This window comes from Malurus melanocephalus, unplaced genomic scaffold (genome assembly GCF_030028575.1).
Source record: "Malurus melanocephalus ecotype Western Australia unplaced genomic scaffold, MMel_1.1 scaffold_367, whole genome shotgun sequence".
In the NCBI taxonomy this organism is placed as follows: Eukaryota; Metazoa; Chordata; class Aves; order Passeriformes; family Maluridae; genus Malurus; species Malurus melanocephalus.
In genome coordinates this window covers 708,530-734,084 of record NW_026623599.1, presented here as the reverse complement: position 1 = coordinate 734,084, position 25,555 = coordinate 708,530, and the positions used below count along the sequence as shown (strand labels likewise).

Below are 25,555 nucleotides of genomic sequence, written 5' to 3'. Positions count from 1 at the left end.
GCTGGAAAAAAAAAAAATATTTCACTCACTAAATGCGCAGAGGCTTTGGACAAGCTCTTCTTTCAGCTGGAAAGGTGATGTTATTCCCTGCCAGAATCCCAGCAAATTCCGCCCGGCGCTGGGGAGGCTCCCAGGGCTCCCTCGGTGCAGTTTTTAACTTTATCCCCCAAWTTTCTGGATGTGCAACACAGCGACAAAGACACTGCGGCCGCGCGTGGCTGCACCCGTGCTAATTGTAGTTCTGGTSATTAATTTATTTTGCGGTTTGTACCCGGAATGCCAAGGCGTGGTTTTTGCCGGCGGTGTTTCCCTGGTGCGCTGCCCTCAGAGGGGGCAATCGATAGCGGGAGCGGGGCGTCCGCAGCTTTCCCTGGCATCTCCCGTGTTTCTGATGCGATTCCCTGGCATCCCCCGTGTTTCTTATCGCGACATGAGTCCCTGTTATCGCGACATGAGTCGCTATCGCTGTGTTTGCATCCCACACGGAATTTGCGCGTGTGGATTGAACCCGCTCCTGGCACCACCCTGACATCGCTGAGGGAGAGCGCGCCTCCTCAGCGCCCCCGCCAGCCCCAACAGAGCCGGGATCGCCACGTTTTGCCGTAAATCCCCCCGAAATGGGCGTCCCGGAGGGTTTCCTCATTAAAAAAAATGAATAAACCTGCGGGAAAGGGGCGGGAAGGCGCTGGGAACCCCCCCATGCACTCACTTGGTACATTCTGCGCACCCCCGGCCCCAGCGCGATGGACTCGCCCACCCGGCGCCATGGCCGCGCCCCCAGCCGCCCGTTGCTAGGCAACAGCGGTGACGTCATTGTGATGCGCCGGAAGTGACGCATCTTTCCGGGAAGGGCGGTGCAGAACCCGGAAGCGCCATGGGATGCGATGGCGGCACCATCCCCAAGCGGCACGAGCTGGTCAAGGGGCCCCGCAAAGTCGAGAAGGTGCGAGAGGGCTCCGGGATGGTGGGGAGGCTGCGGGGAGAGGGAGGCGCGTCCGGGGGGGGAGCTCGTGGCTCTGCACAACTCCCTGACAGGAGGGGACAGCSGGGGGRTCGGGCTGTGCTCTGGGAACAGGGACAGGAGGAGAGGGAACGGCCTCAGGRWGGGRCAGGGGGGACAGMAGYAGGAATTTCSYCATGGAAAAGGTGRCCAGGCCTTGGCAGGGGCTGCCCAGGGAGGTGTTGCAGGAATGGCTTCACTAGGTAGAGGCAAAGGCGCAAAACTGATCATGAACTTTGCCAAAAACTTCAGCTGAAATAATTTTATAAATCAACTTATAGTGCAGAAAGCAGCTTTGGTAAGAAATCTAGGGATTTGATGAATGCCTCACGTATTACCTGATTTTATGCCGAAATAATTTACAAATATTTTTAAATAATGAGAGTTATTTTTTCTCTCCAGGTTGACAAAGTTGCTGAGTTGGTGGCCMGGTGGTTCTACTGTGCCCTGAGCCAGGAGAAGCTGCGTCGGCCCATCGTGGCCTGTGAGCTGGGCAGGTGAGAATGGCTCCAGTCTGCAGTAAAAATCAATTATAAACAAAAAAATAAAAATGTTATGGCAATCCAGTATAATTAACGAAATTTTTATGTTCTAGGCTGTACAACAAAGATGCCATCCTTGAATTTTTGTTGGACAAATCCCCKGATAAAACTCCCATGGAATCTGCATCCCACATCAAGAGCATCAAGGTAAACAGGCWGTGCCTGATGTGAGAAGTTCAAATAAAATGTTAAAATCATGAGTGAACGTTCAGTCATGAAAAATCTCTTATTTGTGTTTGTTTTCAGTGTGAATTAAAGTGTTTAAAAAAGCAAAATACAGTGGAAAGGTTATAAGGGAATATTACCATGGSTCARAATCACTGGGAAAYGCTCAAAGTTTGCATTTTTCTTTTTCAGAATGTGACAGAGCTGAACCTGGCGGATAACCCAGCCTGGAGTGGGGATAAGGAGAGCATCAAAGGGGACAAATACGATGATCTGCAGTGTGCACGCTTCATCTGCCCCGTGGTGGGGCTGGAGATGAACGGGAGGCACAGGTCAGTGCTGCAGGGCCTGCATTTGGGGTTTCAACTGGGCAGAGCAGGGAAAACTGAGTGGGAAATGGTGCAAATCATGTCCTGCCCCATGCCTTGGTGGGCAATGTTTGTCTTTATTTGAGGAGGAAGTTCAGGAGGAAGTTCTGGGTGTCCTTTAGGTGGATAAGGAAGGAGTAGGGAGCAATGTTGGCAGAGAAGAAGTGACTGAAGGTTGTTTGGGGCTGAATCACAGGAGATGGGATGTGACCTCCCTTTGTGTCACGTCAAGAATTGGGATCAGGGAAGGATTTGGGTTGGAGGGACCTTAAGGCTCAACCCATTCCACCCCATGACAAGGACAGGGACACCTCCCACCATCCCAGGCTGCTCCAGATCCTGTCCAGCCTGGTCTGGGCACTGCCAGGGATCCAGGGGCACCACAGCTGCTCTGTGCCAGGGCCTCCCACCCTCACAGGGAGGAATTCCTGCCCAATATCCCATCTAACCCTGCACTGTTCCAGTTTGAATCCATTCCCTGTGTCCTGTCCCTCCATCCCTTGTTAATCCTCTCTCTCCATCTTTGGCTCCTTCAGGCCCTTCAAGAGCACCCTGAGCTCACCCCAAAGCTTCTCCTCTCCAGCTGAACAATCCCAATTCTCTCAGCCTTCCCTCACATTTTACCTCTCCCCKTGTTAGGATCAGAATGGTGATAGATTGTGGGTGTCAGTATAYCTGGGGTTTATTGCTCTGGGGCAGRGAATTTCCTCTCATCCTGCTTTGGGCAGAGCAGCAATTTCTTTGTCACCTGAGGGATGAGTTCTCAGCTGAATGGTTGCAAAGAATTCCTTCCTCCAGTGAGGGATTAGCCAGGAGATACTCAAGATAAAAAAACAAATATCTATTGTGCTTTAATGTACCAAATACCTTTCATTCAATTCTTACATTGTGCAAATTAATAATGAATTAATTACCTATTTAAATGTACTGATAGTTTGATTAAAGCAAGAACTTGTAAAGGTGAGCTGTGCCCTGCCAGCCCCATCACCACTGCACACACCTCTCTCTGTTTTTTCCAAATCATTGTGTGTTCTCTCTTCTTGGAAGGTTTTGCTTCCTGAGAAACTGTGGCTGTGTGTTCTCTGAACGAGCTCTCAARGAAATCAAATCAGAAGTTTGTCACAAGGTGAGTTTTTCCATCTTTAGAAGCAGTGCAGCCATGGGTGTGTTTATACAACTGTTTATTCACATCCAGTACTGTGAAGGGGGGTTTTAATCTGAATGTGCATATTTAAATGGAACTTTAGTAAAAGTTCTGTTCTGTGATGGCCCCAAGTATTTCTACATGGCCTTTTTTGATAAAAAAAAATCTAAATAATTGTAAAAACAAGTATTTTTGTACTCAGAACTTGTTTTTGCAGTAGATACTTTAGAATTTCCATTTTTTTCCAAGATTTGGTTCTAATTTCAGTTTTAAAATGAGTGATTGGTTTTGCTTTGGGATTTTGGGGGTTTGCTAGATTGGTTATTTTTTCTTCCTGAATGCACACAGCTTGTGTTTTATCAGTTTCTGCTCTGTGTTTAAACTATATGTTCAGGTTATATTATGATCCCTGTATTTTTCAAGGGCATTGGGTGTTGTTTTTTTTAAATTTTTGGGTGGGGCCAACTTTATTGAGTTTTTCCATGCATTATTGTAGAAAATACTGCCTTTGTTTCACGTTACTGATTTGATCTCTGTATGTTTGAAATTAAGAACAGTGACAAAAATCACAAATTCCCATTTTTCCTATCATTGCTTTTGTTATCAGCAACTTTTGTGGTGAGAGTTGCCCCATTTAGGCAGTTATTTTTCTGGGAACACCCTGATATTGGATAAAATACAGAGTATATTTATATTAAACAAGACCTGCAAAGGAAAACCTTTTGTCATGGTAAATATTGTTGGATATTGTCAGGTTTATTCTCACGTTKCTGCTTTCAGTGCCCATTTTCTTCTGTCTTGATGGCTTTGTTTCCCTTTGGCAGACACTAATTTATTTTTAATCCASTTTTTTGTTTGCATCTCCATTTGTGTTGATGGATGGGTGTAACCAGAGCAGCAGATGTAGGAATGAGATGTTTTGTCCATGGTTTGGCCAGTCTGATAATCTTACAAAAACTGAATGGATCCCACGTGCTTTTTCCTCTGAAGTAGCATTTTGAAGGATTTATTTCAAAGAGTAACATTCAAATGTGAAAACTCTGAGACAAAGGACCAGTCAGAACTGGAGCAGTGTTGAGGGATTTGTCTCTCATTGCCTGGAGGGTAAATCCTTTGAACTGTCTTGCTGAGATACCTTCTTGGCCAAAGATTTCTTGAAAAAGCTGAGTTTTTCAGTGCTGGTTTAAGTTGGAGAGCAGGCTTGGTAAATGAAATACTTGGGACAAATTTTGTAGCTTCTACTCAGACTTGGAAGAGTTGGAAAAGAGTTTTTGTCTGAAACAGCAACTTAGGAGTGCAAATACATCTTGTAACTCATTTTACACARAAGTGGGTTTTGTTTGAGCCATATTTTGGAGCTTTTTGATCAGTAAAAAGGCAAAATTGAAACTCTCAACACTATCACATGCTCAAATGTGACTTAGTCACATTTTAGTCAGCAGGAAGAGAAATAACTGTTGCTTCCAGATGTGGATTCTCCAGCAGCAGCTCTAAAGGCTGGGATTTTTGCTGTYTCCTCCTTCCTGTTGCTCAGGAAGAATTATCTGTGATGGAATCTGTCAGTTTAAAACTTGCACTTTGGAGCAAAGTGTTTAATTYTCCAACAGGCTAAAATTAAAAGAACAAACAAGATTGTCTCTATTCCCTCTTTTTGTATCTGATGGGATGTTGGAGATTTCAAGTTTGTGGTGATCTGTGTAGCTCTGAGGATTTTGGTAGTGTCCTGATGTTTTGGAATTTTTATTCTTGCATGGGCAGTTTTTGGTGCTGCTAAATGGAAGTCTGTTATTTGACAAAAAATACGCTTTATTCATTACCAGTTTGGAAGGTGACTCTCTAAGAAGTTCCTGTTGATGTAAAAATGTGCTGGAGTAATTTGCAGACAGGATAGAGGTTATGGAATTGGTGGTGGAAGTCCTTCTGGGAGTCACTTTGGAAGTTAAGGACGAGATTACATTTAAAAGGTACTTTCTTGTATCAAAAGTTTATTTTGGACTTGTTTTCAGAGTCAACTAAACACACACTTGAAGTAGTGCCCTAACTATGAAACTGTGCCATATCAAACACTTAATCCTGTGTTTAACTTTGATAGGAAGCTTTTTTTGCAGAATTTACACACGTGGCTGTCAGATGCAGAGCTGTGTGTGCAGCAGTGGTTCCTGGAACCAGGGTCACTTTGGCACTTTCTGCCTTTAGGGCACCAAATTCAGCAAACATTGCTTGCTGAGGTGTAAAAGTTGTGATTGATCTACTCTTAACACGGTAACACAGAATTCATGAAGGCTTTTCATGTGTGTTTCAGGGAGGTAATGTGGTCATGATAATCAGAATAATAAGTTGAATATTATATTTTTACTACTTGAGAATGGTTTAGTGATGATTTTCCTAAAGTTTTGTTTCAAATACAAAATGCTTAAAGGAATGAGGGTTATGCTGCAGAGATGTGCCAAGGCTGACATGGGTCAAGTCATACCAAAATTGTATTTTAAGAGGGCTTTTTGTGCAGGGTTTTTGCCTGGTTCAATTTCTCCAAAATGAGCCCGTGTTTTATAGTGCCTCGCTGTTGAATTTTTAATTTTAATTCAATTTGGAAGTGATGCACAGCACTTGTTCTGTGTGRTGGTGCCAGAGGTGAAAGCTGGAGACTGAATTTGCTGCAATGATGGCAATAAGGAACCTTCCATTCCCATTTTAAAAGACATCATGGAGTGGATAAATGCTGGCAGTGCCCCACAGTGGACTGGAGAGAAATTAATTATGAATATTGCTATGATTAATACATGCCAGASACCCATTAGCTCCAGTAATGGTTTGAAGAGAGACTCTCAACAAGCTCAGCATGAACATGTGCCTGGCTTTTATTTTCCTTTTCCTTTTTAGCTTTATTTCCCTCCATAAAAAAAGGATCATATTTATGCAGCAATATTTAGCAATATTTAGCCACAAGATAAGTCCTGGATTATCCATGAAACTGAGCACACGCCTTGGGGTTGAGTTTGTAAATAAATAGGGACCAGATGGCCTTTCTTTAGGTTAAAGTTCATTTGCAAGAATTGATGTTTCCGAGAAACTTCTGTGGGAAAATGAGCAGTAAAGTTCCAGCAACCTAGAAATGAGTTTGTAATAAGAAACTTTCATGTGCTGTTCTAGGGTCATTTGATTTTTTTGGGAATAGGCTCAATCTGCAGCCAATTTTCTTGTAAAAACTGAGGGATGTTTTGGGTGCATGGTGAAGCTGACATCTAAATTGCTTCTAGGCTTTTATTTGTAATTTTTAGTTTTTAATCGAGTGAGTTGTCCTGGTCCCTGCCAGGTGTTACTGCACTTGCTCAGGGTTTTTGCTTCCCTCAGTCAGGTACACCAGGATGAAAAAATGATGGAAAAGTGTCCTTTTGCTCAGTTTTCCTGTATCCCTAGCCTCAAATTTTCCACGTCTCCTTGCCCTAAACTCCTGCAGAGACTCAGAACAAGGACTTTGAGATAAAAATGCATTGCAGGATCCCTCTGACTGTTATTAGGAGCAAAGCCTGGCAAGGGCAGCAGTGATGTTGCCATGCTACACAATGAAATTAGGGATGCAGCTGGCCATGGGAAATAAAAACAAACCCAAACCCCCCAGTGGCATGGACTGTGTCAGAAACTGCCTGTCACTGAAGTACAACCTCTGAAATTTGAGCATGAACTTCATTATTCAAAACATTTCCTAAGACATTCAGGAGCCATGACTTTAATTTGTTATTTCTCCGTATTTTATCTTTGCTTCAGTCGCTGCTTCCATTTTATTATTTTGATGCCAGTTAGTCATGCTTTGGCTGTGAACATGAGGAATATTGACTTTTCCAGCTAAATAAYTCACTTAACAGATTATGAAATCCCCCCCCTTGTCTATTTAGATGTTCTTTGGGAATTAACCCACTAACAGTTGTTACTGGAATAAATAAAACCCGTTTATTTCTCTGGGATTACAGTATTGTGCTTTACCCTTAGTGCAGGGAGTGAAGCCTGTGGCTGTGAACATTCCTATTTTGTGTCTGTTGGTTCAGGGTGGGTTCAGCTCACTGATCCAGCTTCATGTTGAAATAACTGTGCTCCTGCAGGCGCCAGTGCTGCTCGATGGGCACCTGAGCCTGGCTCAGCACCTTGAGGCGCAGCCGCCTCTCCAGGCACTCCATGGCCAGYGGGTACCGTGCAGGCTCGAATTTATTGGCAAATAAATGAGGGGACTCCGTGATCCACTGCAGATCCCCCGGGCCGTAGATGCAGATGTCTCTGACGTAATGACCTGCAGAGATCACACAGCAGCAGCAAGATGAGCCAAAGCGGTTTTTTTTTAAGAGTTTCACCTTTTGATTTCTGTTATAGCATCGTGGAAATGAGCTGGAGGGTGATAATAAAAACATRAACTCTTGTCTTTATATATGTTTTACATAAATAGATTTTTGTTACCTCCAGCTGCTTCCCTGCTATGTTGCTCTGCTTAAAATCTTGTAGGTGGGCATCAGATGTTCTGATCTCCTGTTCAATCACACAGTGCTTGCACACTCACAGATTTTAATTACTTCTGCGTGCTTTCCGTGTGGTCAGCACTATTCTTTTTAATTGGTGTTCAAATTGAAAGGATTTACCCCAATGTTGATGCAAATATCCTTGTCAGGTAAAGCCCCTCCATTGAAAACTGTGTTGGTAATTGGGGGCTGAAAGAAGAGTTGTCAGTGTATGGATACCGTGATTACCCCAAAATATATAGAATATAAAATATCCATCTCAATTATGATAAAAAATATACAATTAGTATATATGTTAATATTATGTATATCTCAACATCTCTTTAATTGGATATAGTACAGTAATTTAGAAGGGTACCCATTTTTATTTGATACTTTCAAAACAAATTATCTATGACCACTGAGGCACATTTAATAGCTGCTTTAAATAATATGTAATCACCAATTAATGCTCATTAGTGAATCAAACGAGCTCATGATCAAAACTGACGTTACCTTTGCAGCCTTTGTGGGAGGATCCTTCTTGATCTTTCCATTTAATGGCTCTTAGGTCTCCTTGCCAGCCTGCATYGGGTGTAGCCCCTGGAGCATCTTTAAAAAACAGAAGGCTCTGATAAGATTCTTTTCTACTCATTTCAGGGAAAATATTCACTGCTGAAGGCATTTAACTATGGTCAGATGGAGAATTTATTTGTAGATATTTACATCACAAGGACATAATTCTCAGTAYTATTGCTTTTTTTTATTCCTTGCGTGCAGAAGCTTTCATGCAGCAAAAAAACTTTTTCATCAGCATTTTTCTASCTCGAGGCCTGCACTGAAAGTAGCACTTCCCTGGAATCAAGCTTTGCTTCACAGCCACCAGACATGACTTTCAAAAGGGAAGCACTGAGGCTGAAGAAATGACTTTATTTCTGCAATTCAGTGCTGTTCATCTCCCAGTTGGAGCTCCAAACCTCTCCCTGTTATTTGTGGCAGAAATGACAAACTCTTACCTGGCAAACGATTGATGGCAGAAATAACAAACTCTTACCTGGCAAACGATTGAGGGTGACCCAGAAGTGCTCATCAGGACTGTAGGTGTCCCTGGACCACTCCAGCAGAGCTTTTGCCCGGACATCAGTCAGTGTGAACTGCACAAAGTCCTTGGTGAGGATGTAATAGGCACTGCCAAAATAGATGGTGAGGTTGTGTGGGGGTTTGCTTTTCCTGCTCTTTGCTGGGTACACGTATGGCACTCCAGARTGGACGTATTCCCTGTAGCTGACCTGTGTCCTGTGTTTCACATGAAGTGGTTGCACTATGCCAGGAGTGATATTTTTCCCGTTCCACTTGCTTTTCACGTATTGAATAATTTCTTTATTTGTTTTCAGGGGGTAATCTTGACCACACAGGTTAATAACATAATTCCACTGAACTTTGGAATTCACTAGGTCTCTCATGCAGTTAATATCAGCTTGTAATCTTGAAAACCCTGCGTAAACAACGTGTTCTCTTTTTGAGGAAATGAAAATATTTTCGAAGCAGTTAACGATGTTCTCTACAGCAGTCTTGTAATCTCTGGGTGACTTTTCATCAATGTGGATGCAGTAAATATTCTGAGGCATATAAATAGCTCGGAGCAGCCTCACAAACATTTCCAGCTCCTTGTGAATTGTAATAATGTACGCCAAGGAGAAATTTCCTTCCTCATCTGACAGTGGTTTGGTGATAAAATGCAGAGTCTTCAGGACTGTGGGGCAGCTGCAGGGAGTGTGAATGCAGCTCAGTGGTTTGGGCTGGTAGGATTTCTGACAGAAGTTTCCTATTCTAAAGGCAGCAGGCTTCCCCACAAAAAGAGCTGAGCAAAGTTCATCCGGGTAAAAACCACACTCTGCTTCTTTGACACGAAACTTTTGGTCATTTGAATCTTCGTAAAGTGGAACCTTTAGGTAGATGAAGGTGTAGATGAACGTACAGACAGCAAGACACACTAAAAATCTTGATTTCTTTGCATGAAGTGGGTTCATCTTTTATTTCAAGATCCTGTCTTGTTATCATAGTCCAATTAATTATTCAGATCATCTGAAGGAAMAGTGAGATAGAGGGAGAGAACSTTTCTGTTAATTTTTTTTTTTTTTAGAATAGATGCCGTGTTAGTGCTGCATTTATAAATATTGGAATTATTTCACACTCAGCCCTGGGAATGGAACTCACAGAACCACAAAACAGAAATTCTGTCTTTCCAAGACAAAATTATCTCAAAATGATACAAAAGAACCCCAAATGGTTTTGAATTCTTCACTGCTTGAGCAAGGGGGGCTCAGCCCATCAGGTGGGAGTCTCCTGGGTTTTGAGGTGGTGGCCCCAGGGAATTTGGGAGCTCTGAGTGCTCCTGAGGAGCAGCTGCTGCTGAGATTTCCTCAAGCCTGGGAAACCTGAAGTTCCGCCAGAGGATCAGAATTCAGTAAATTAAATCAACAGAAAACTTATTAAATAAACAGAAGGAAGAGACTAAAACGTAATCCACAAAATACTCTGGGTTTTATCCTTATAAAGTCAGCAAACRTTTCTGACTTGGAGATTTTTTTTTTTTTCCCTCTGACATCTTTGTATTACTGCTTTGGAAAACTGGACATGGGGACAACGCTYATTTCTTATTTTTAGCACATATGCATGCTCTGAGATAAGGACACAAGTGCCACTATTGGCATTCWGAGATAACCAATTTACAGCATATTGGCACAGGAGTTTTTCCACTGTGGTTTTTTTTTCCTTTCATTTACCTTGTTGAAGAGTCAGAAGAGTGAGAGTGCAGTCCTGAATCCCACAGCAATTACCTGAAGTCTTGATTTTTGAAGCATTTCGTATCAAAATTCCTGAGAAAATACCAAGCAGAAGGTCCATTAGCTGCAATCAAGCTTAACAGTTAAATTTTAAAATATTTTCATTTTAAAGATAGTTAATTTTTTTTAGTAAACGATTTTGTAAACAAAATTTGCATTTCACCTTGAAATATTTTTCATTTTGCAGCTGTCAAAATCACAAAGCATTTGGCTTTGCATAGGAAGAGAGAAAAATAGTATTTTTATAATGGTARTTTCATTATGAGAATGCTGCTGTGGTTAGAAGGCTCAAGGTTTTCATTAGAAAGAAGTGGAAAATCCTTTTTTTAATGAAAAATCAGTATCTCCCTTAAAAGCTTGAAAAAAGAGAGGGCATTGTAGTTAAAATAGCAGCGAGGCAAAATTCAAAAAACATTCAAGCACAAATTGAACCAAGGGAAAGGATCCTCTATCTCACCACATTTTTAAGATCTTATTAGGCTGTTGGGAAAGAATGTATTTATCTTTTGGTCCTTACTGGTATGCACTGGATTTCATGCTGGATGAGTGCCTCTTTTCCACTGAGCATTCCCGAAGGAGGAGCTGTGCTTTAGGTGGAGGGTTTGTCCATTTTCCCGGGATGTTCTSTCAGCAAGCTCAAAGAAAAACATGAGGAAATCAGGTCCCAGGAGAATGTTTTTGCCTTGGAGCTCCTCAGGGATCCGTTTACTGGGTAAACAACCTTGATGGGAGCTTTCCTTCCATCTGAACAAAAAAATACAGCAAATCCAGTCTGTGTCAGCCTTTGGATGCAGAACAGGGGTGCTGCAGCAAGGTGAAAAGCAGGATTTTTGTAGTAAAAATGAAATTCATCTCTGCTGGATGCTGTGCCAGAGTCCAGAGGGGATTTCTGTGTGGAGCATTGCGTACCCAGGGCTGAAATTGGGGAAAATACTGATTTCTGTGGAGCTGGACTCGGAAAAAAACTCTTTATTCTGAGGGAATTATTGCAGGARGAGCGTAGAGATTGCTCTGAATAGWGAATATCACGAGATCTCTGCTATGTCTCAGGGATGGTTCATTCTGAATATAAGAAAACAGGAAGATTTGGGATTTTATACCTGATCAAATATAAAACAACACCCAAATTATGGGGTTCACTCTCTGGACAGGTCATTTACTTGAGAGCTGGACCCAGTGGTYCTTGTGGGTCCCTTCCAACTTGGAATATTCTCTGAATCTGTCCAGAATGAGGGTGCTTGGCAGGTTTTTTTACTTAAATATAGTTTGAACAGGCTGCAAAATGTAATTCTGAGGAGCCAAGCTGTAACCTGCTGGTTTCATCCACTTGCATTTTTATTACCTTTCAAATAACAGCTTCTGGGKCTGTTTCGGGCTGTTAAGTGTTTATTATGGATTTTTTCCTACTGGACTGGGTGACATCTAGAAACTGTATTTTTATGGCAGCATAAAACTACACAAGCAGCCCATTATCAGGTAAGAGGCAGCAATTCCTCTCCAGCGTTAACATGTTTATGGGGAATGGCTGAGTGATGAAGCCTGGCCTGCAAGAACACAATCTGACATCTTTCAGCCTCGGGGGATATTACAGAATGAAAGCAGCAGCTTTTTGGGAGTGTTTGACCAGATTTAGAGCTGGAATTGCAGCTGTCAGTGCCACCAGACATGAAATTTGTTGTTTAGMAGGATCCTGTCACCCCTGTGTGCTGGCAAGGATTATTCTGCCAGGTTTATTATTATTTATTATTATTCTCCTGCCCTTGAGGAGCAAGAGATCCAATTGGGAATGTCCACTGTCCAGGCATAACCCAGTCTGGGACAGCCTTGCCCTTGAGTTTTATTATGCAAGGRTGCCATGAAAGGTATTTTTTGTTAGCAGAATGTCTCTGAAACTCAGCATTTTGTATGTTATGCATRGGTTTTCTAAAGCTGGAGGATGAAGTTGTGTTAATTTTTAAAAATCCTGCCAGTAGCATGTGACGTTCTCAGGAAAAAAAAAAAGATGTAGGGGTTTTCAAGCACCTCTGTGGATGCTTTTAAGGATATTACTTAACAGAAAATTGTTGCAAGGCTGAGATACTCCATCTCAATTAACAAAGTAAACTCTAGAGGCAAAGGGAATTATGATGAGGCCTTGAAAAAGCYTGTGAAATGTCAGCTCAGCTCATTGAGACCCCATTAGCACTGTGCATTTTGTTGTAACAACCCATTTTGCTTTTTGCTCTCTCTTCCTGCCATTGCATTTAGGACTGCATCACTGCACCTCCAGACATTCTGTTTTCTCTGAGCTCTTTGCATTTGCCTAATATTAAAGTTTAGATAAAGTTTGCTTCGTATGACCTCGTCATTTAGTGAGACAAATGACTTGTGAATGCATCATCTTCTAATAAAATGCTGAAAAGGCATTAAATACTTATTTCCAACTCTTTTTGTATCTGGATTTGTTTGGTTTTTTGTTTTTTTTTAATGTATTTATGCAGGCATTAATGCAGACATTTTATAAACAGGGAAGGACTAATTCAATCATTTTAAAAATATTTAAATCAGTGCTTTTAAGTGCTTTTTCTATTGCTTTATTTTTTGTTTAAGGAGGGGGTCAGAACACAGGAGTCTGCTTCTGGATTTTGAGACGCATTGAATAAAAACATTTCTTTATCAAACCCAGTTATTCAAATCGTTCTTATTTACAAACATTAACATTGCATTAGAACTTACTGATACGTATCCAACAAATTTATGGAGTTTTAGTGTTCGTYTTTGCTATTTTTCCTGGGTTTCTTTTTTCCTTGTGAATTTGACCTCACAGTAATTTGAAACAAATGCTGTGAAGGCTGTTTAAACCCTTAAGTTTAAAGCTGTAAAAAAACTAAGTTGCAATAAATAACGTGATTTTTATAATGCAAATTAGTAATAATGACCTCCATCCTTCTCCGCATCCGTGACAAAGAATAAAGGAAGGAAAAGTAAAGAAGGGAAAAAAAATACTAACTTTAGTGCAGATTGGAATAATTTTTGAMGCGAAATCGCCACTTTACCTAAAGAAAAAGCAAACAACCGAAACGCCCCGATGGAATTGATGCAGCCTTACCTCGTGCGGAATTAGCCAGGAGACGGCAGCATAATAAAGATAACTGCAGGGTGTCATTGTCCTTCAGCAGGAGCCGGTGTCCCTCATCCCGATCCCCYGGCAGAGGTTAACCATTAAACGGGAATGTTTTCATCCCGACTCCCGCTGCCTCCCTGCAATGTTTAGCATATTTATCCCGCAGGAATTCTCCGCTCCTGCAGCTCTGTCTTGGCAGCGAAAGGGGAGAACTTCTCCAGCCTGGAAAGGGCTGYGATCACACGGGGGGATGCGGAGAGAACATTGCAGGGAATTGGAAATAATTCCTTTAGCCCCGAGCCTTTAACCTGTGTCCCTCTGCTCCGCTGGAGGGAGAACTGCGAACCTGCCTCCTCCTCTTCCTCCTCCTCCTCCTCCCCCTGCYTTTAACTATTCCTCTGCCGAAATTTTCCAGCCTGGAAAAGCTCCGGCAGGGAATTGCTGCTGCTGCCGGGCATTTCCATGGGCTGCAGGCTGAGAGGAGAATAAATAACCTCACTTGGGATAAACACCTTAGCCTGAGTTAGCGGAAAAATTAAAGTACTAGTTAGCAAAAGAATTAAGATGTAAGCAGAAGAATGAAGGTGTACGTTAGCAGAAGAATGAAGGTATAAATTAGCAGAATGAAGGTGTAAGTTAGCAGAAGAATTAAGGTGTAAATTACCAGAATTGAGGTGTGAGTTAGCAGAAGAATGAAGGTGTAAGTTGCCAGAATGAAGGTGTCAATTAGCAGAAAAATTAAGGTGTAAATTATCAGAATTAAGTTYGCTGGAGAATGAAGTGTGAGTGCGTGTTACAAATGTAACCATCGGGTCTCAAGCCCTGAGTGGGTTAAGGAGATAAGGAAGGAGGGGTTTSAGTGTCACTGTTGCCACTTCTGCAAAATTTGGTCCAGCCCTGGTGGGGGGAGATAAGAAGGAAGAGGTTTCCCACACTGACCGCTGAGTTTGAACGTTTCTGTCAGAAAAAGTCCAGCCCTGGTGGGCCGAGAAAATAAGAAGTGGAACTGATAGAAAAGCTGGAAAAACGAGTTATGTTGTAATGGATAGGAAACAGAAGGACATCGTAAGGAAGCATGGCTATAAACAGAAATCTTGTAACAATAAAATCCAGTGTGYGCTGTGTGCCGTGTTTGTAACCAGGACATAAAGAAACCACAAATTGTGTAAGACCCCAACCCTTAAAAATGTGAGTTTTAGATAAGCAAACAAACAAGGGAAGCCACCACAACTGTCAAATGATAAACCCCTGTAAATGGCAGACCTGGAGCTGTTAACYCCTGTGAGTTCTCTGTGCCTGTAAAGGTGTGCTTTACTTCACCTGCCTAGAGTAAGTTCCTTGGAATCATTCTTCACAGAGTGTTTACTGCTCCAGCCTTTTAAAGGCTTTTGAGGGGTTTAATAAAGTGGAAAGTTGAGCTTAAATATACTGGGATTGGGAGGAAACGTTCTGATAAAAATACCATGCTGGTCAGAAATAGAGAGAAAACCTCAAAGTAAGTGAAGGCACAGCTGCAGGTGTGCCAGGTACAAAATGATCACTGATTTTAAGAGAAACTCTGCAAATTGAGGCTTTGTCTCGGGGTGGTTTTTTAGTGGAGGCTGCAGCTCCTGAGTGAAAGTTCATGTTCTGTGAATCAGTAGGTGGGAAATTTCCACTGCTCCCAAGTTGTCCTTTACTCTCTGACCCATTGCATGTCTGGGTTGGGTGACAATGTAAAAAAACATGTTCAGCAAATCTCACACTACTGAACTTTTAATGGATAAACCGCTGGAAAATTCTCTCTTTTAAAATGTGTTTTAATTAACCGTGGGAAGCAACAACAATCTTGAATGCACGAGCTTGTGTGGTTGGGAGATGAACAGTGAGATGATCCATGGGTATTTAAACCTTTTCCTAAATACCTGCCCTGTTTAAAGAGGGACAATCATCTTGTGGCCATCCATGTTCCATATCCCRATGGGAATCATGAATTTCCCACTAATGGCCACGTTCAGGAGGACTGCAGGAACTCAGTGTTTAAAATTTGCTAAAGAGGTTTGAGGTTTCTCTGAAGGTGCTGAACTGTAGCACTGGTGTAAACATTTGGATATGAAAACATATTTTCCTGTTGTTTATTTGTATGTTATTAAGACTGGAGTAGTCATGCACAGAATTAAGTTTTAGATGCTRTAAAAGAAAAATCAATGTGTCAATGTAGTTTACAGCAAGAAATAAGGTACAACTCTTGTCTTAGGCAGCTGGAACATAAACTGTAAACTCTAGAATTCAGGAAATGATCTTAAACCAAGACTTAATTATTACTTTTAAAATCCTGTATTTTATACTTTAAAAAGAGATACGAAATCTCTAATTTAGGAATGTCCTCTATTCAAGGTGCTGAGAACTACAGCAAGTACCTTCACATATATTTAAAGTCCCAAGATAAACAAAGTACAGCAAAGGAGACCCTGTGATACCATAAAACAAACATTTGCCCTAAAAGACCTTTAAAGAACAATCATTCAGAATTTGCAGAACTCAGATTTCTTTTTGCTTTTTAGCTCATTAAAATGCTGAGCTAAAAATCTTCCCCTTTTTGCTTCTTACAAAATCAGAATTTAATTACGTCCAGCAGAACTGACACTTGATGCACATGTGTGATCCAACAACAAATTGTGTTGGTGAAGCCTGGGAATGTGGAGATGCTCCTATCCCTGTAATTACTGTGCTTAAACTATGTTTGGAAAATTATGGTCTCTGTGACATAATCCAATGTTGTCATGGCAAAAAATTATGTTTCAGGCAACGGGAAGAGAACACTGCCTTTATTTCCCCTGTTTCTTGTAAATASTTTTCATTTTTGAGCAGTTCCACCTGTGTTTTGCAGATGGGAACCTGGGTTTGGTTGTTCTTTCAAAATGCAACATTTATTGAGAATGCTACTGGGAGAATGTTGTTAAAAATGCTGGATTTGGAAACGCCCTGCTAGAAATGAGTTTGTGAGGCTTCTTTAGAATTGGGTCAGCTGCCAGATCCTACCTCAGAATGAAGGCTGAAATTCTGGATTTTGGAGCCTTCTCAYTCCCAAGTGGGAGATCACACCAGGCTGGGATTTCTCATTGAGCAGAAATGGAAAATTATGGGCTGCTCCTCCATTTCTTGGGTGTGACTTCAGCTCCTGCCTGCCTGAGCTCCTGTGCTTCTCTCCAACCCTCCTTTCCTTTCCCCTCTCAATCTCCTGGGTTCAGGTTYGTTTTTGAAGCTGTGCTCAGCACTCGAGCAGAGTCCTGCCCAWATGTCCTTTCATTTGTTTAATTCCWACTGCAARTACAAGAGTAACCTTCCYAAACCTTTGTTTRGAAAARGAAGAGTAATGGCAGWGGCAGGATTATAAATTAATCATGCAGATTAGCTGAAAGCGTCTGCATTTAACAAAATAACCAAAACAGGAACTCCAAAACCAACCAACCAACAAAAGACAACCCCAAAAACAACCAAAAAATGAAAGCAAATTGAGATTTTGGACAAGAAAACATCATGGTCAGTGTGCYGGTGCATCAAATGATTGCAAATGTGCACAGGGAAACATCTGTGCCTTCAACCATGAAACAAATGTGGAAGTACACAGAGCCCATTACAGCCATTATCCAGATTAATTTGTGAAAGTAGTTGGAAACTTGGGAGTGTTTGATAAATCAGATAAGGCCRTGGTCTCTGTGATACAATCCAGGGAGACAGCGAGGTGAGGTAATGAATTATTCTGCTTTTATGAGCCCTTTTTATCCCCACAGTAACATAATAATAATAATAACAACAACAATAATAATAGTTTTGTTTGTTTGTTTAATCAATAAAAATAAAACACCTTCAGATTTTCCTGTCTACCAAGTAAAGAGAAAAATTTGCTGTGTGTCCTACATGTAGAGGAATAACATCTTTGGTGTTGTCCATGGTCAGTGTAAAGAAACTGCTCCTATCAGTTGTTGTTTCTTATCTCACTAAGTTGAAAGACAAATTCTAAAGCAGAATGGCATCAAGATCTTAATAAAATGCATTTATAATTAAAAATCGGAAAGTACTTTTGGGTTTTAGCTGTGGAGTTCAGAMGATTGAGTAGATTCTAATAGGAATACTTTAAGTACATTTGTGCCAGTAAAAGAAGAAAGCCATGAACAGAAAATACACAAAGGGATCTTTTTCTTCATGAATAAAAGAAGAATTAGTTCAGAGTGTTGGTTATAGGAGACAGAGAAATAAATATGCAATTTTGTTCTGTTTTTTCCATGAAGTGTGGTGTYCCCTTTCAAGAGGAAGATGTGATTGTCCTTAATGGCAGTAAAGAAGATGTRGAAATTCTGAAGAAAAGGATGGAGGAGAGAAGACTTAAAAGTAAATTAGAAAAGGTAAGATTTTTATMCATTATTCAGTATAAATTTGGAAGAATTCTTGTCTGCAATGAACCTGCTCTTGTATTGACTAATCTTTATGCACCTGGAAGAATTTCCTCCATGAGCTGTTATATTAAAAGCACTGGGATTGTGTGTGTATTTTGCCAAGAACACCCCAAAGTTGTGCACCCTAAACTTCCTCCTGAGCAGCAAGCAGTGCCTTGTGTCCTCAGAATGGGTAAAATGGGCACTGTGCCAGCAATCCTTGAGGCTTTTTTTGGAATTAATTCATCCTGGTAAYGAGCTACATCATCCCTCTGTTTCTCATGGCAGTTGCTGTGATGGTATCGGKTTTTGGATCTCCAAGTGGCTTTTATCAGCCTCTGTCAGAAACAGGATATTGGGATCTGTGCATTCCTGGGCTGCTGCTGTAAGAGTGTGGAAATTTATCATGTTTTGTGGTTCTCACAGTCCTSAGCAATTATTCCCCTGCTAATTCCCACCGTACTGCCGAGGCCTTTGCAATGTTTTTATCTGACGAGGTAAAATGCAGTAGAAATGAAGTCCTTGCAGCTCTGCTGTCAGCTCTGCTGCTCTGCCCTGTGAGCTGTGATTCTTCTGTGCTGCTGAGCTCTCAAATGACCCTTCTGAAYATGGGATTTTTTCACTATTGCCATTTTCCCTGAGCTGCCATCGCTTCCCAGAGGATGCCAACCAAGCAAACCTTCAGTGCTGACTCAGGATGCTCTGACTTTGCTGGGTCTCAGCATCATGAATCACTGTCTGATGCTTTCACCATCTGAGACTGGAGATGGAGCTTGCAGCCCTTGCTTTTGTCTGCTCTACGATTACATGGCATGCAAATATTTCCCTGGTTTGTTTTAAAACAAATACTTGTTTACTTGCCAGGGAGCACATGATTCCTTCTCATCACAGGGGCTTCATTCATCTGTGCCAATACAGCGTCACTGGGCCTGGGCAATACATCAAAAGGATGGTTTTCCAYGAAAATCCTGCTGTTCTGTTTCCTGTTTTTCAGAGTCTCTGCATGTCGTGTCTGTAGCTTCTGGCATAAGAGTGATAATCTCATGGTGTCTATTCAGATGGGTTTTCTTTTTTTTTTTCCCCCCCCCCCTTAGTACTTTGTAATTACAGGTTTAGAAAAAAATTATATATAGGAAAATATATTCTGTTTTTATAATTAAAAATACTATGTATTTGGAAAAAATATATATTATATATTATAATTTGATGATAGATTATTGCAGATGTCAGCAGATGAATCCTCAGCTCCAGAAGCAGTGGTTGGTTGCMTTTAGTTTTCTTTGGGAACAGAGCCCTAACAAACAGTTTTGGGTCAAATAATTTGGAATAACCTGAAATCTTCTGCACAGCAGAGAAGTACCTGAGTGTGCAGGGCAGTTGTGGCTTTTAGGGTGACCCTGGGGCTCTGGGTGAACATGCAAATGGTGTTGGTTTGGTTGGTGGACAGTGACACGGCAGCATTTGCAAATCTCTCAGCAGCTCTTGGATTTCAGCCTCCAGCAGTGACCTCGGTGCCCCAGCTGGTCCCTGAACTGGGATCTGTGAGCTGCAATCCCAATGAGGAGCACGATTTCCAGTTACCTCAGCTGGTCTCTGAACTGGGATCTGTGAGCTGCAGTCCCAGTGTGCAGCACAATTCCCAGTTTGCTGCCCTTTCCCCTCACTGCCTTCCAGGCAGGCTCAGTGGACCTGCTGTGTTTGGAGCAGGAAGCACAAACTTCTTTATCCCAGGAGACAAAACATCAGGAAGATGCAGCTGGCATTAAAATTAAAAATAATTCAAACTCCACTGTGTCACATATGCCCATGATGAAATCTGTCTCTATAATTATTTTATGCATAATGACCATGCACATCTGTATCACTACAAACATCTGGGAGGTGACTTTTCTTTGGAAATCCTCCCGTAATAAAAGGTGGAAATGCCCTGGTTTTCCAGGCACCTGAGGGCCAGGTTGGATGGGAATGGAGCACCCTGGTCTGGTGGAAGGTGTGGAATGGGATGAGCTTTAAGGTCCTTCCCACCCGAATCATTCCCTTGGTGTGACAGCAGGAGAGCCAAATTTGCATCAGAGCCACAATCCTCTGCCACCACCTCCTGGCTCAGCTTTGCAGCAACATTTGCTGTGCTGGTTTTGCCCTCAAGCCTTAATCCTTTGCTTCACAGCAGGAGTTCCCTTGATTTTCAGAATGTAATTAAATATTTTCTCTGAGTTTGTGCAGCTGTCTTGAAGCACATACACAATTCAGGATGTAYCCAGCCATCTTTGTGAGGATAATGCTAATTACTGTTCCAGTGTATCTTTCTTTTTCAGCTTGGCATTTATGTAATCAAAGCCAGAAATGGGATTCTTGCTGGGTTTTTCTGTGTTTTTWAGTCAGGACAAATATAACTTAATTTGGAAAATCTGCTGCACAAATGCTTTTAAAAAATTTAGATTAACTATTCGCATCTTTCCAATAAACAGAGGGTCCAGTTATTGACTGGTACCCAGGAAGGATTTTTTTATGGATTAAACAAAATTTAGTGGATATGAGATTCAGGAATCTTATGAAATTTTTTATAGAAAAGCTTCTTTATTGAATACAATTGTGTCTTACTAATGTTTAATTTACTGTCCTGCTCTGTGGGTTCAGATTATCAGTTAATGGTAATAACACACCCCACTTTAAAAGTATCCAAACAGAAAACTGAATCCAAACAAATCCAATTTTCTCCTGCACGATTTTCTTTAATGTAGCCACAGGGTTCCCCAAATTACTCATTTTGCCATGTGGAAATAATACCAAAAATGTGGAAAGAAAAGCTCCACTGGGCAAGGCATAAAAATGTACTAAATTCAATTGTTTGTCTATCAAATATGAGCTGGGAGTTTTATGTTCCTTCAGTGAATTACCAGATTTCTGCCTGTGTTGTTTCAGAAATCAAAGAAAGGCAAATCAGCAGCAGCAGCAGCAGCTTCTCAGCAGGAAACCTCTGCAGGTAATGTCACAGCTCCAAATTCTGTGTCACCTTCTCTTGAAGCTGATTCAGGATTATTTTTTCCATTTTTTTATATATTTCTTTTTTTTTTTTTTAATTCTTTTTAGATTCTCCAGGCCCCTCAAAAGTTAAGAATGACAAGGATTGTGTCAGTTCCAGCTCGGGGGAAAACAGGCAGATTATCTTCACCAAAAGTTCAGGTTGGTGTTTAATCTCAATGTGACAGATGAGAACAGATTTGCTTGTTTGTGTCATTCTAATCTTGCTTTAAGTCGGTGACAATTAATGAGATTTAGAGATTATTATTTACACAGTGAAATCTGGTGGATCTCTTTTCTTGGCTGTGAGGTAGTGGAGGAAAATTAGCAATTCCCTGATGTACAGTTGGTCAAAAACTGTATTTTGGCACTTTAATTGGATGAAGTATGTTAAAAATCCCAGATAATTTGACTTTTAATCCTCTTTATCTGCTGATTTGCTGTGTGTCCTTGGGAACAGAGCAACAGGACTTTAGGATGCACTGATGAACCTACAGCAGCCTTGAAGCTTTGAGTTAACTTGGAAAAGTTAAAAAAACCCAAAGAATGGTGCCTTCTATTGATTTAACATTTCTTCTGCTGTTTCATGTCTCCACACTGATATTTTCAGGGGTACATTTTTAAGGTCAGTCTGAAGTTTCTGTGGGAAATATTAAATCCTGTGCTTAACAGCCRCAGGAAAAATCAGAATAATTTGAAGAATCTGAGAATGATGATCTGTAGATAAATTGGGAGAAGCTGAAATTCCATCAGCAATGCTTGACCTGCCCTCTACTGTCTGCTTTTATGCAGGAGATAAAATATAAAAATATTTCATCCCAGATGATTATAATTGCTGCTGGATGTTGAGCAACCTCATAATTCTAACAGTGTTTAACGAGTTTTTGATTTTCTGAGGGTGTAAAAGAAAAAAGAAAATGCTTTTTGAAGTTGTTCTATTGACCAGCAGGAGATTAATGGGAGAGGGAAAATAAAGGAAAATCCATGAGGAATGGCAGTTGATGGGATGAATTTGTGAACATGGCACCCTGAGGATCCTGGGCTTGCCTTCTGCACACTCCAGGGTTTGGCAGTTCCTTCCAGACAACTGCTGGTGGCATTACAAAAACCCTGCAGATCTGAAAAGGGTCTGAGCTGGCAGAGTTTGGGATGGCACACACTGTTCTGGGAGGGTTTGGGTTGGCACACATGATTCTGGGAAGATTTGGGATGGCACACACAATTCTGAGAGGGTTTGTGATGGCACACACAATTCTGAGAGGGTTTGGGGTGGCACACACAATTCTGAGAAGGTTTGGAGTGGCACACACAATTCTGAGAGGGTTTGGGGTGGCACACACAATTCTGAGAAGGTTTGGGATGGCACACACAATTCTGAGAAGGTTTGGGGTGGCACACACAATTCTGAGAAGGTTTGGGATGTCACACACAATTCTGGGAGAGTTTGGGATGGCACACACAATTCTGGGAGAGTTTGGGATGTCACACACTGTTCTGGGAGGATTTGGGATGGCACAGACAATTCTGGCAGGGTTTGGGGTGGCACACACAATTCCTGTGAGCTCTTGTGCCTGGATTTGTCTCAGAAAATCAAATTTCTGCAAACTTCTGTGTTCATTTCTTTGCACCAGAGACTTGGCTTTTTCAACTACCATCCTGCAACTTGGGAGATGAAATAGTCAAGAAAAAGAGGGGTTTTTGTGTAGCAGGAGATAAAATATATTGAAATTATTTTCCCCACTGCAGATATAAACTGATGCTGACCATTGTTAGTGGGAAAAGAATGAAGGGAGCAGAGGGGTTCCCTGGGGAAGGAGTGGCCCAAGTTCAGCTTTTGGCATTTGATAGCTGATTTCTGAACAATACTGCAGGCTGGGGGAGGCTTTTGTGCTGCTTCAGAGCCCAGCTCAGAGCCAGTTCTCACTCAGAGGAATAAATAYCATCAGTATGAACTTTACAGAATTCCTCTCTGAAGATTTCTGAATGTATTTGGAGTGTGAATTCTAAAACCTGTTGAGTGCAATTGTGGGAGATACTTATGATAGACCCCGAAAATATGTATATTTTAATTGTCAAACACTGGTTTTCATCTTTATTTAAATACTTGTGTCCATTTTAAGCTCTCATGCTTCATTCTATTCATTTTTCCCTYGCAGAGAATGGAAATCCATCAGTCCCAGGAAAAGTCAATAAAGCTTCTTCCAGCAGCAGCACCACCAAGAGATCCATTGCAGACAGCGAGGACAAGTCTGAGGCTTACAAATCTATTTTTACAACTCACAGCTCAGCAAAACGTTCCAAGGAGGAGTGTTCCAACTGGGTTACTCACACAGCTTACTATTTCTGAAACAATGAGGAGCCTCAGTGGAGCATCCATTGCTGCTCTGCTCCCCCAGGCCGTGCTCTGTACCTCTGATACAGAACTTTGTGGTGATCTGATCCTAATCTGCAGTTACTCACTGTGTAAGTTGGTTGTAAACCTGTTCATAGCTGATGAACCTGGTGGTAAATAAGGAGTACACCAGCAGAATCCACGTGGTAGCAGCAGATCTCGCTCTGAAATGTTGGATTTTTTGCACACAAATTCTCCTTTTCTCTTCCTGTTGGCACCTTCAGTCACAGTGGCTGTGTCCTCAGGAGAAGTTTCTGTTCTCCTCTTACTGATTTGTGTCACCACTGGAATTGCAGTTATTACTACAGAATTCAAACCCTCTGTAACTTCATGACAGCAAAAAGAGAAATAATGCTCTTTTGTTTCTCAAGTATATATTTCTAAAAAGTTCTGTAGGTATTTTAAAATATTTTACCTTTTGACAATAGATGAGAGCACATACATGAAAAAGCTTGTGCAACATTCTTATCCATGTTGTAGCCCGTTTTTAACAGTAGAATATTCCCTTGTTAATGTTGGAATCCAATAATTCCTGCCTGGAATGACCAGAGGGAGGGGGAAAAGTTTTTCACTTTCCTCTCTCCCTCTTCTAAAATTGAAATCTGCTTTTCTAATCTTGGCACAATCTAACCAGAAKAGAAATGCAGAAAGTAGGAGGCTTTAAAAACCACGGCCTGATGTTACCTTGTTACCTTTGTGTGTGAAAATGATTAATTATCCTCATAATTTATTTTTTAAAGTGTCCCCATTTATAATTGGCAGTAGTTAGCTGGAGATTCAAATGCTGTGTTGATATTTGCATAGGTGGTCTCYGTGATTCAAACATGCTGAATGAAARTGCTGGGATTTCATTATTATTTTGATAGGTGTAATTAAAAATTGGCTTGCTGTRGGATTTATATGGTGGTAAGAATTTTTGTTTTCCAGAGATGTGAACGCACATCAAACAGTTTGAGGTTTGCTGGAGCTTCCAGGAAGCATTCAGCCACATTTTGTATGCATGGCTGGGAATCAGCTTTGTTCTCCTTGTTCTGTATTCTTCTCATTATTATCCTTTATTATTTGTTGCTTGCAGATAATGAACAAGGTGTCCCATGGCAGGCCTTTGATTTGCAATTTAATTCTGTTKGAAAGCACATGTTAGTGTTTTATAGGACTACACTTTTCTTCTGGTTATAAATCCTAAAGGAAATTAATTTCATGCTTTCGTTTTAGCTGTTACTTTGCTAAAAAATACACAAGGAAACACAATAAGCAGTTTTGCTTCTCTTTTCTCAGTGATAAATCAGACTGTTGGTCACAGGTTTTCCTGCCYTTTGGGCCATAATAGTGACTCTTTTTTTAACTCTGCTCTGCTCATCTTTAAGAACAAATCATTGACTCCTTTTTCCTCTACCCCTGGGTTTGTTATCTCCTGCCAGGGTTGTGTCCAATATTCCACCATCCCCTCGTGGTGGACAGAGCTCTTCAGACGTTTATGATTTATAGAAGTGTTTTCAGTGGGGGCTTTTCCTTCTCTTTACAAAACTCCAGCTGGGAAGGAATGTGAAATCTTGCTGGCATGTGAAATCTTGCTGGCACAGATCAGTTTTTTCCTGTGATGCATTTCTTGCCCGAGTTGGTGCCCAGCAGAGGAGCCCAAAGTGCCACTTGTGCCATTGGCAGCCCGGGATGGGCAGTGGGCACTGGAACGTTGACTTGGCAACTTTTAATGGATTCCAGGCAATAGTTTGCTGGAGGATCTTTGCTTTGTTGTGGTTTGCTTTTTTTGTTGGAGATGGCAATTTAATTTTCTTTTAATGTAGGTGAATTTGAATGCTGGTGAAAGTTGAGAGCTGCAGAAGTTTTTGGATCTGAAATCTGTGTTTTTTCACATGCCACACGAGTCTCTCGCAGCACTGCACCCATGGGGCTGTTCTRGGGAATTCATGGGACAGTTGGTTTTGTTTCCATGCTGTTCAAGCCTTGGGTTCTCTTCTGGAAAGCCTCAAAAAGGATCCAGTTAGTGGCWGTTGTGTAACAGGGGCTGTTTTTGTGGTGTCAACCTGCCCACTGGGGACTGGGCTGAAATGCAG

The 25,555-nt window shown here is 41.4% G+C and overlaps 2 protein-coding genes across 2 annotated transcripts; one reads left to right on the top strand and one right to left on the bottom strand.

The window, feature by feature from the left end:
- Positions 1-826: 826 nt before the first annotated feature.
- On the top strand, positions 827-25,555 carry RTF2 (replication termination factor 2). Its single transcript, XM_057378602.1, has 9 exons — positions 827-943; positions 1,403-1,497; positions 1,596-1,689; positions 1,900-2,039; positions 3,123-3,201; positions 17,924-18,037; positions 20,990-21,050; positions 21,158-21,250; positions 23,245-25,555. The coding sequence occupies exons 1-9, from the start codon at positions 875-877 to the stop codon at positions 23,433-23,435; spliced, it is 936 nt and encodes a 311-aa protein (XP_057234585.1). The 5' UTR covers positions 827-874; the 3' UTR covers positions 23,436-25,555.
- Positions 5,198-14,006, bottom strand: LOC130580846 (beta-1,3-galactosyl-O-glycosyl-glycoprotein beta-1,6-N-acetylglucosaminyltransferase 7-like). The gene is made up of 6 exons (XM_057378601.1): positions 13,638-14,006; positions 11,067-11,293; positions 10,490-10,582; positions 8,758-9,788; positions 8,220-8,315; positions 5,198-7,501 (listed from the first exon to the last, which is right to left on the bottom strand). Exons 4-6 carry the CDS (start codon positions 9,731-9,733, stop codon positions 7,275-7,277), a joined length of 1,299 nt encoding a protein of 432 aa, XP_057234584.1. The 5' UTR covers positions 9,734-9,788; positions 10,490-10,582; positions 11,067-11,293; positions 13,638-14,006; the 3' UTR covers positions 5,198-7,274.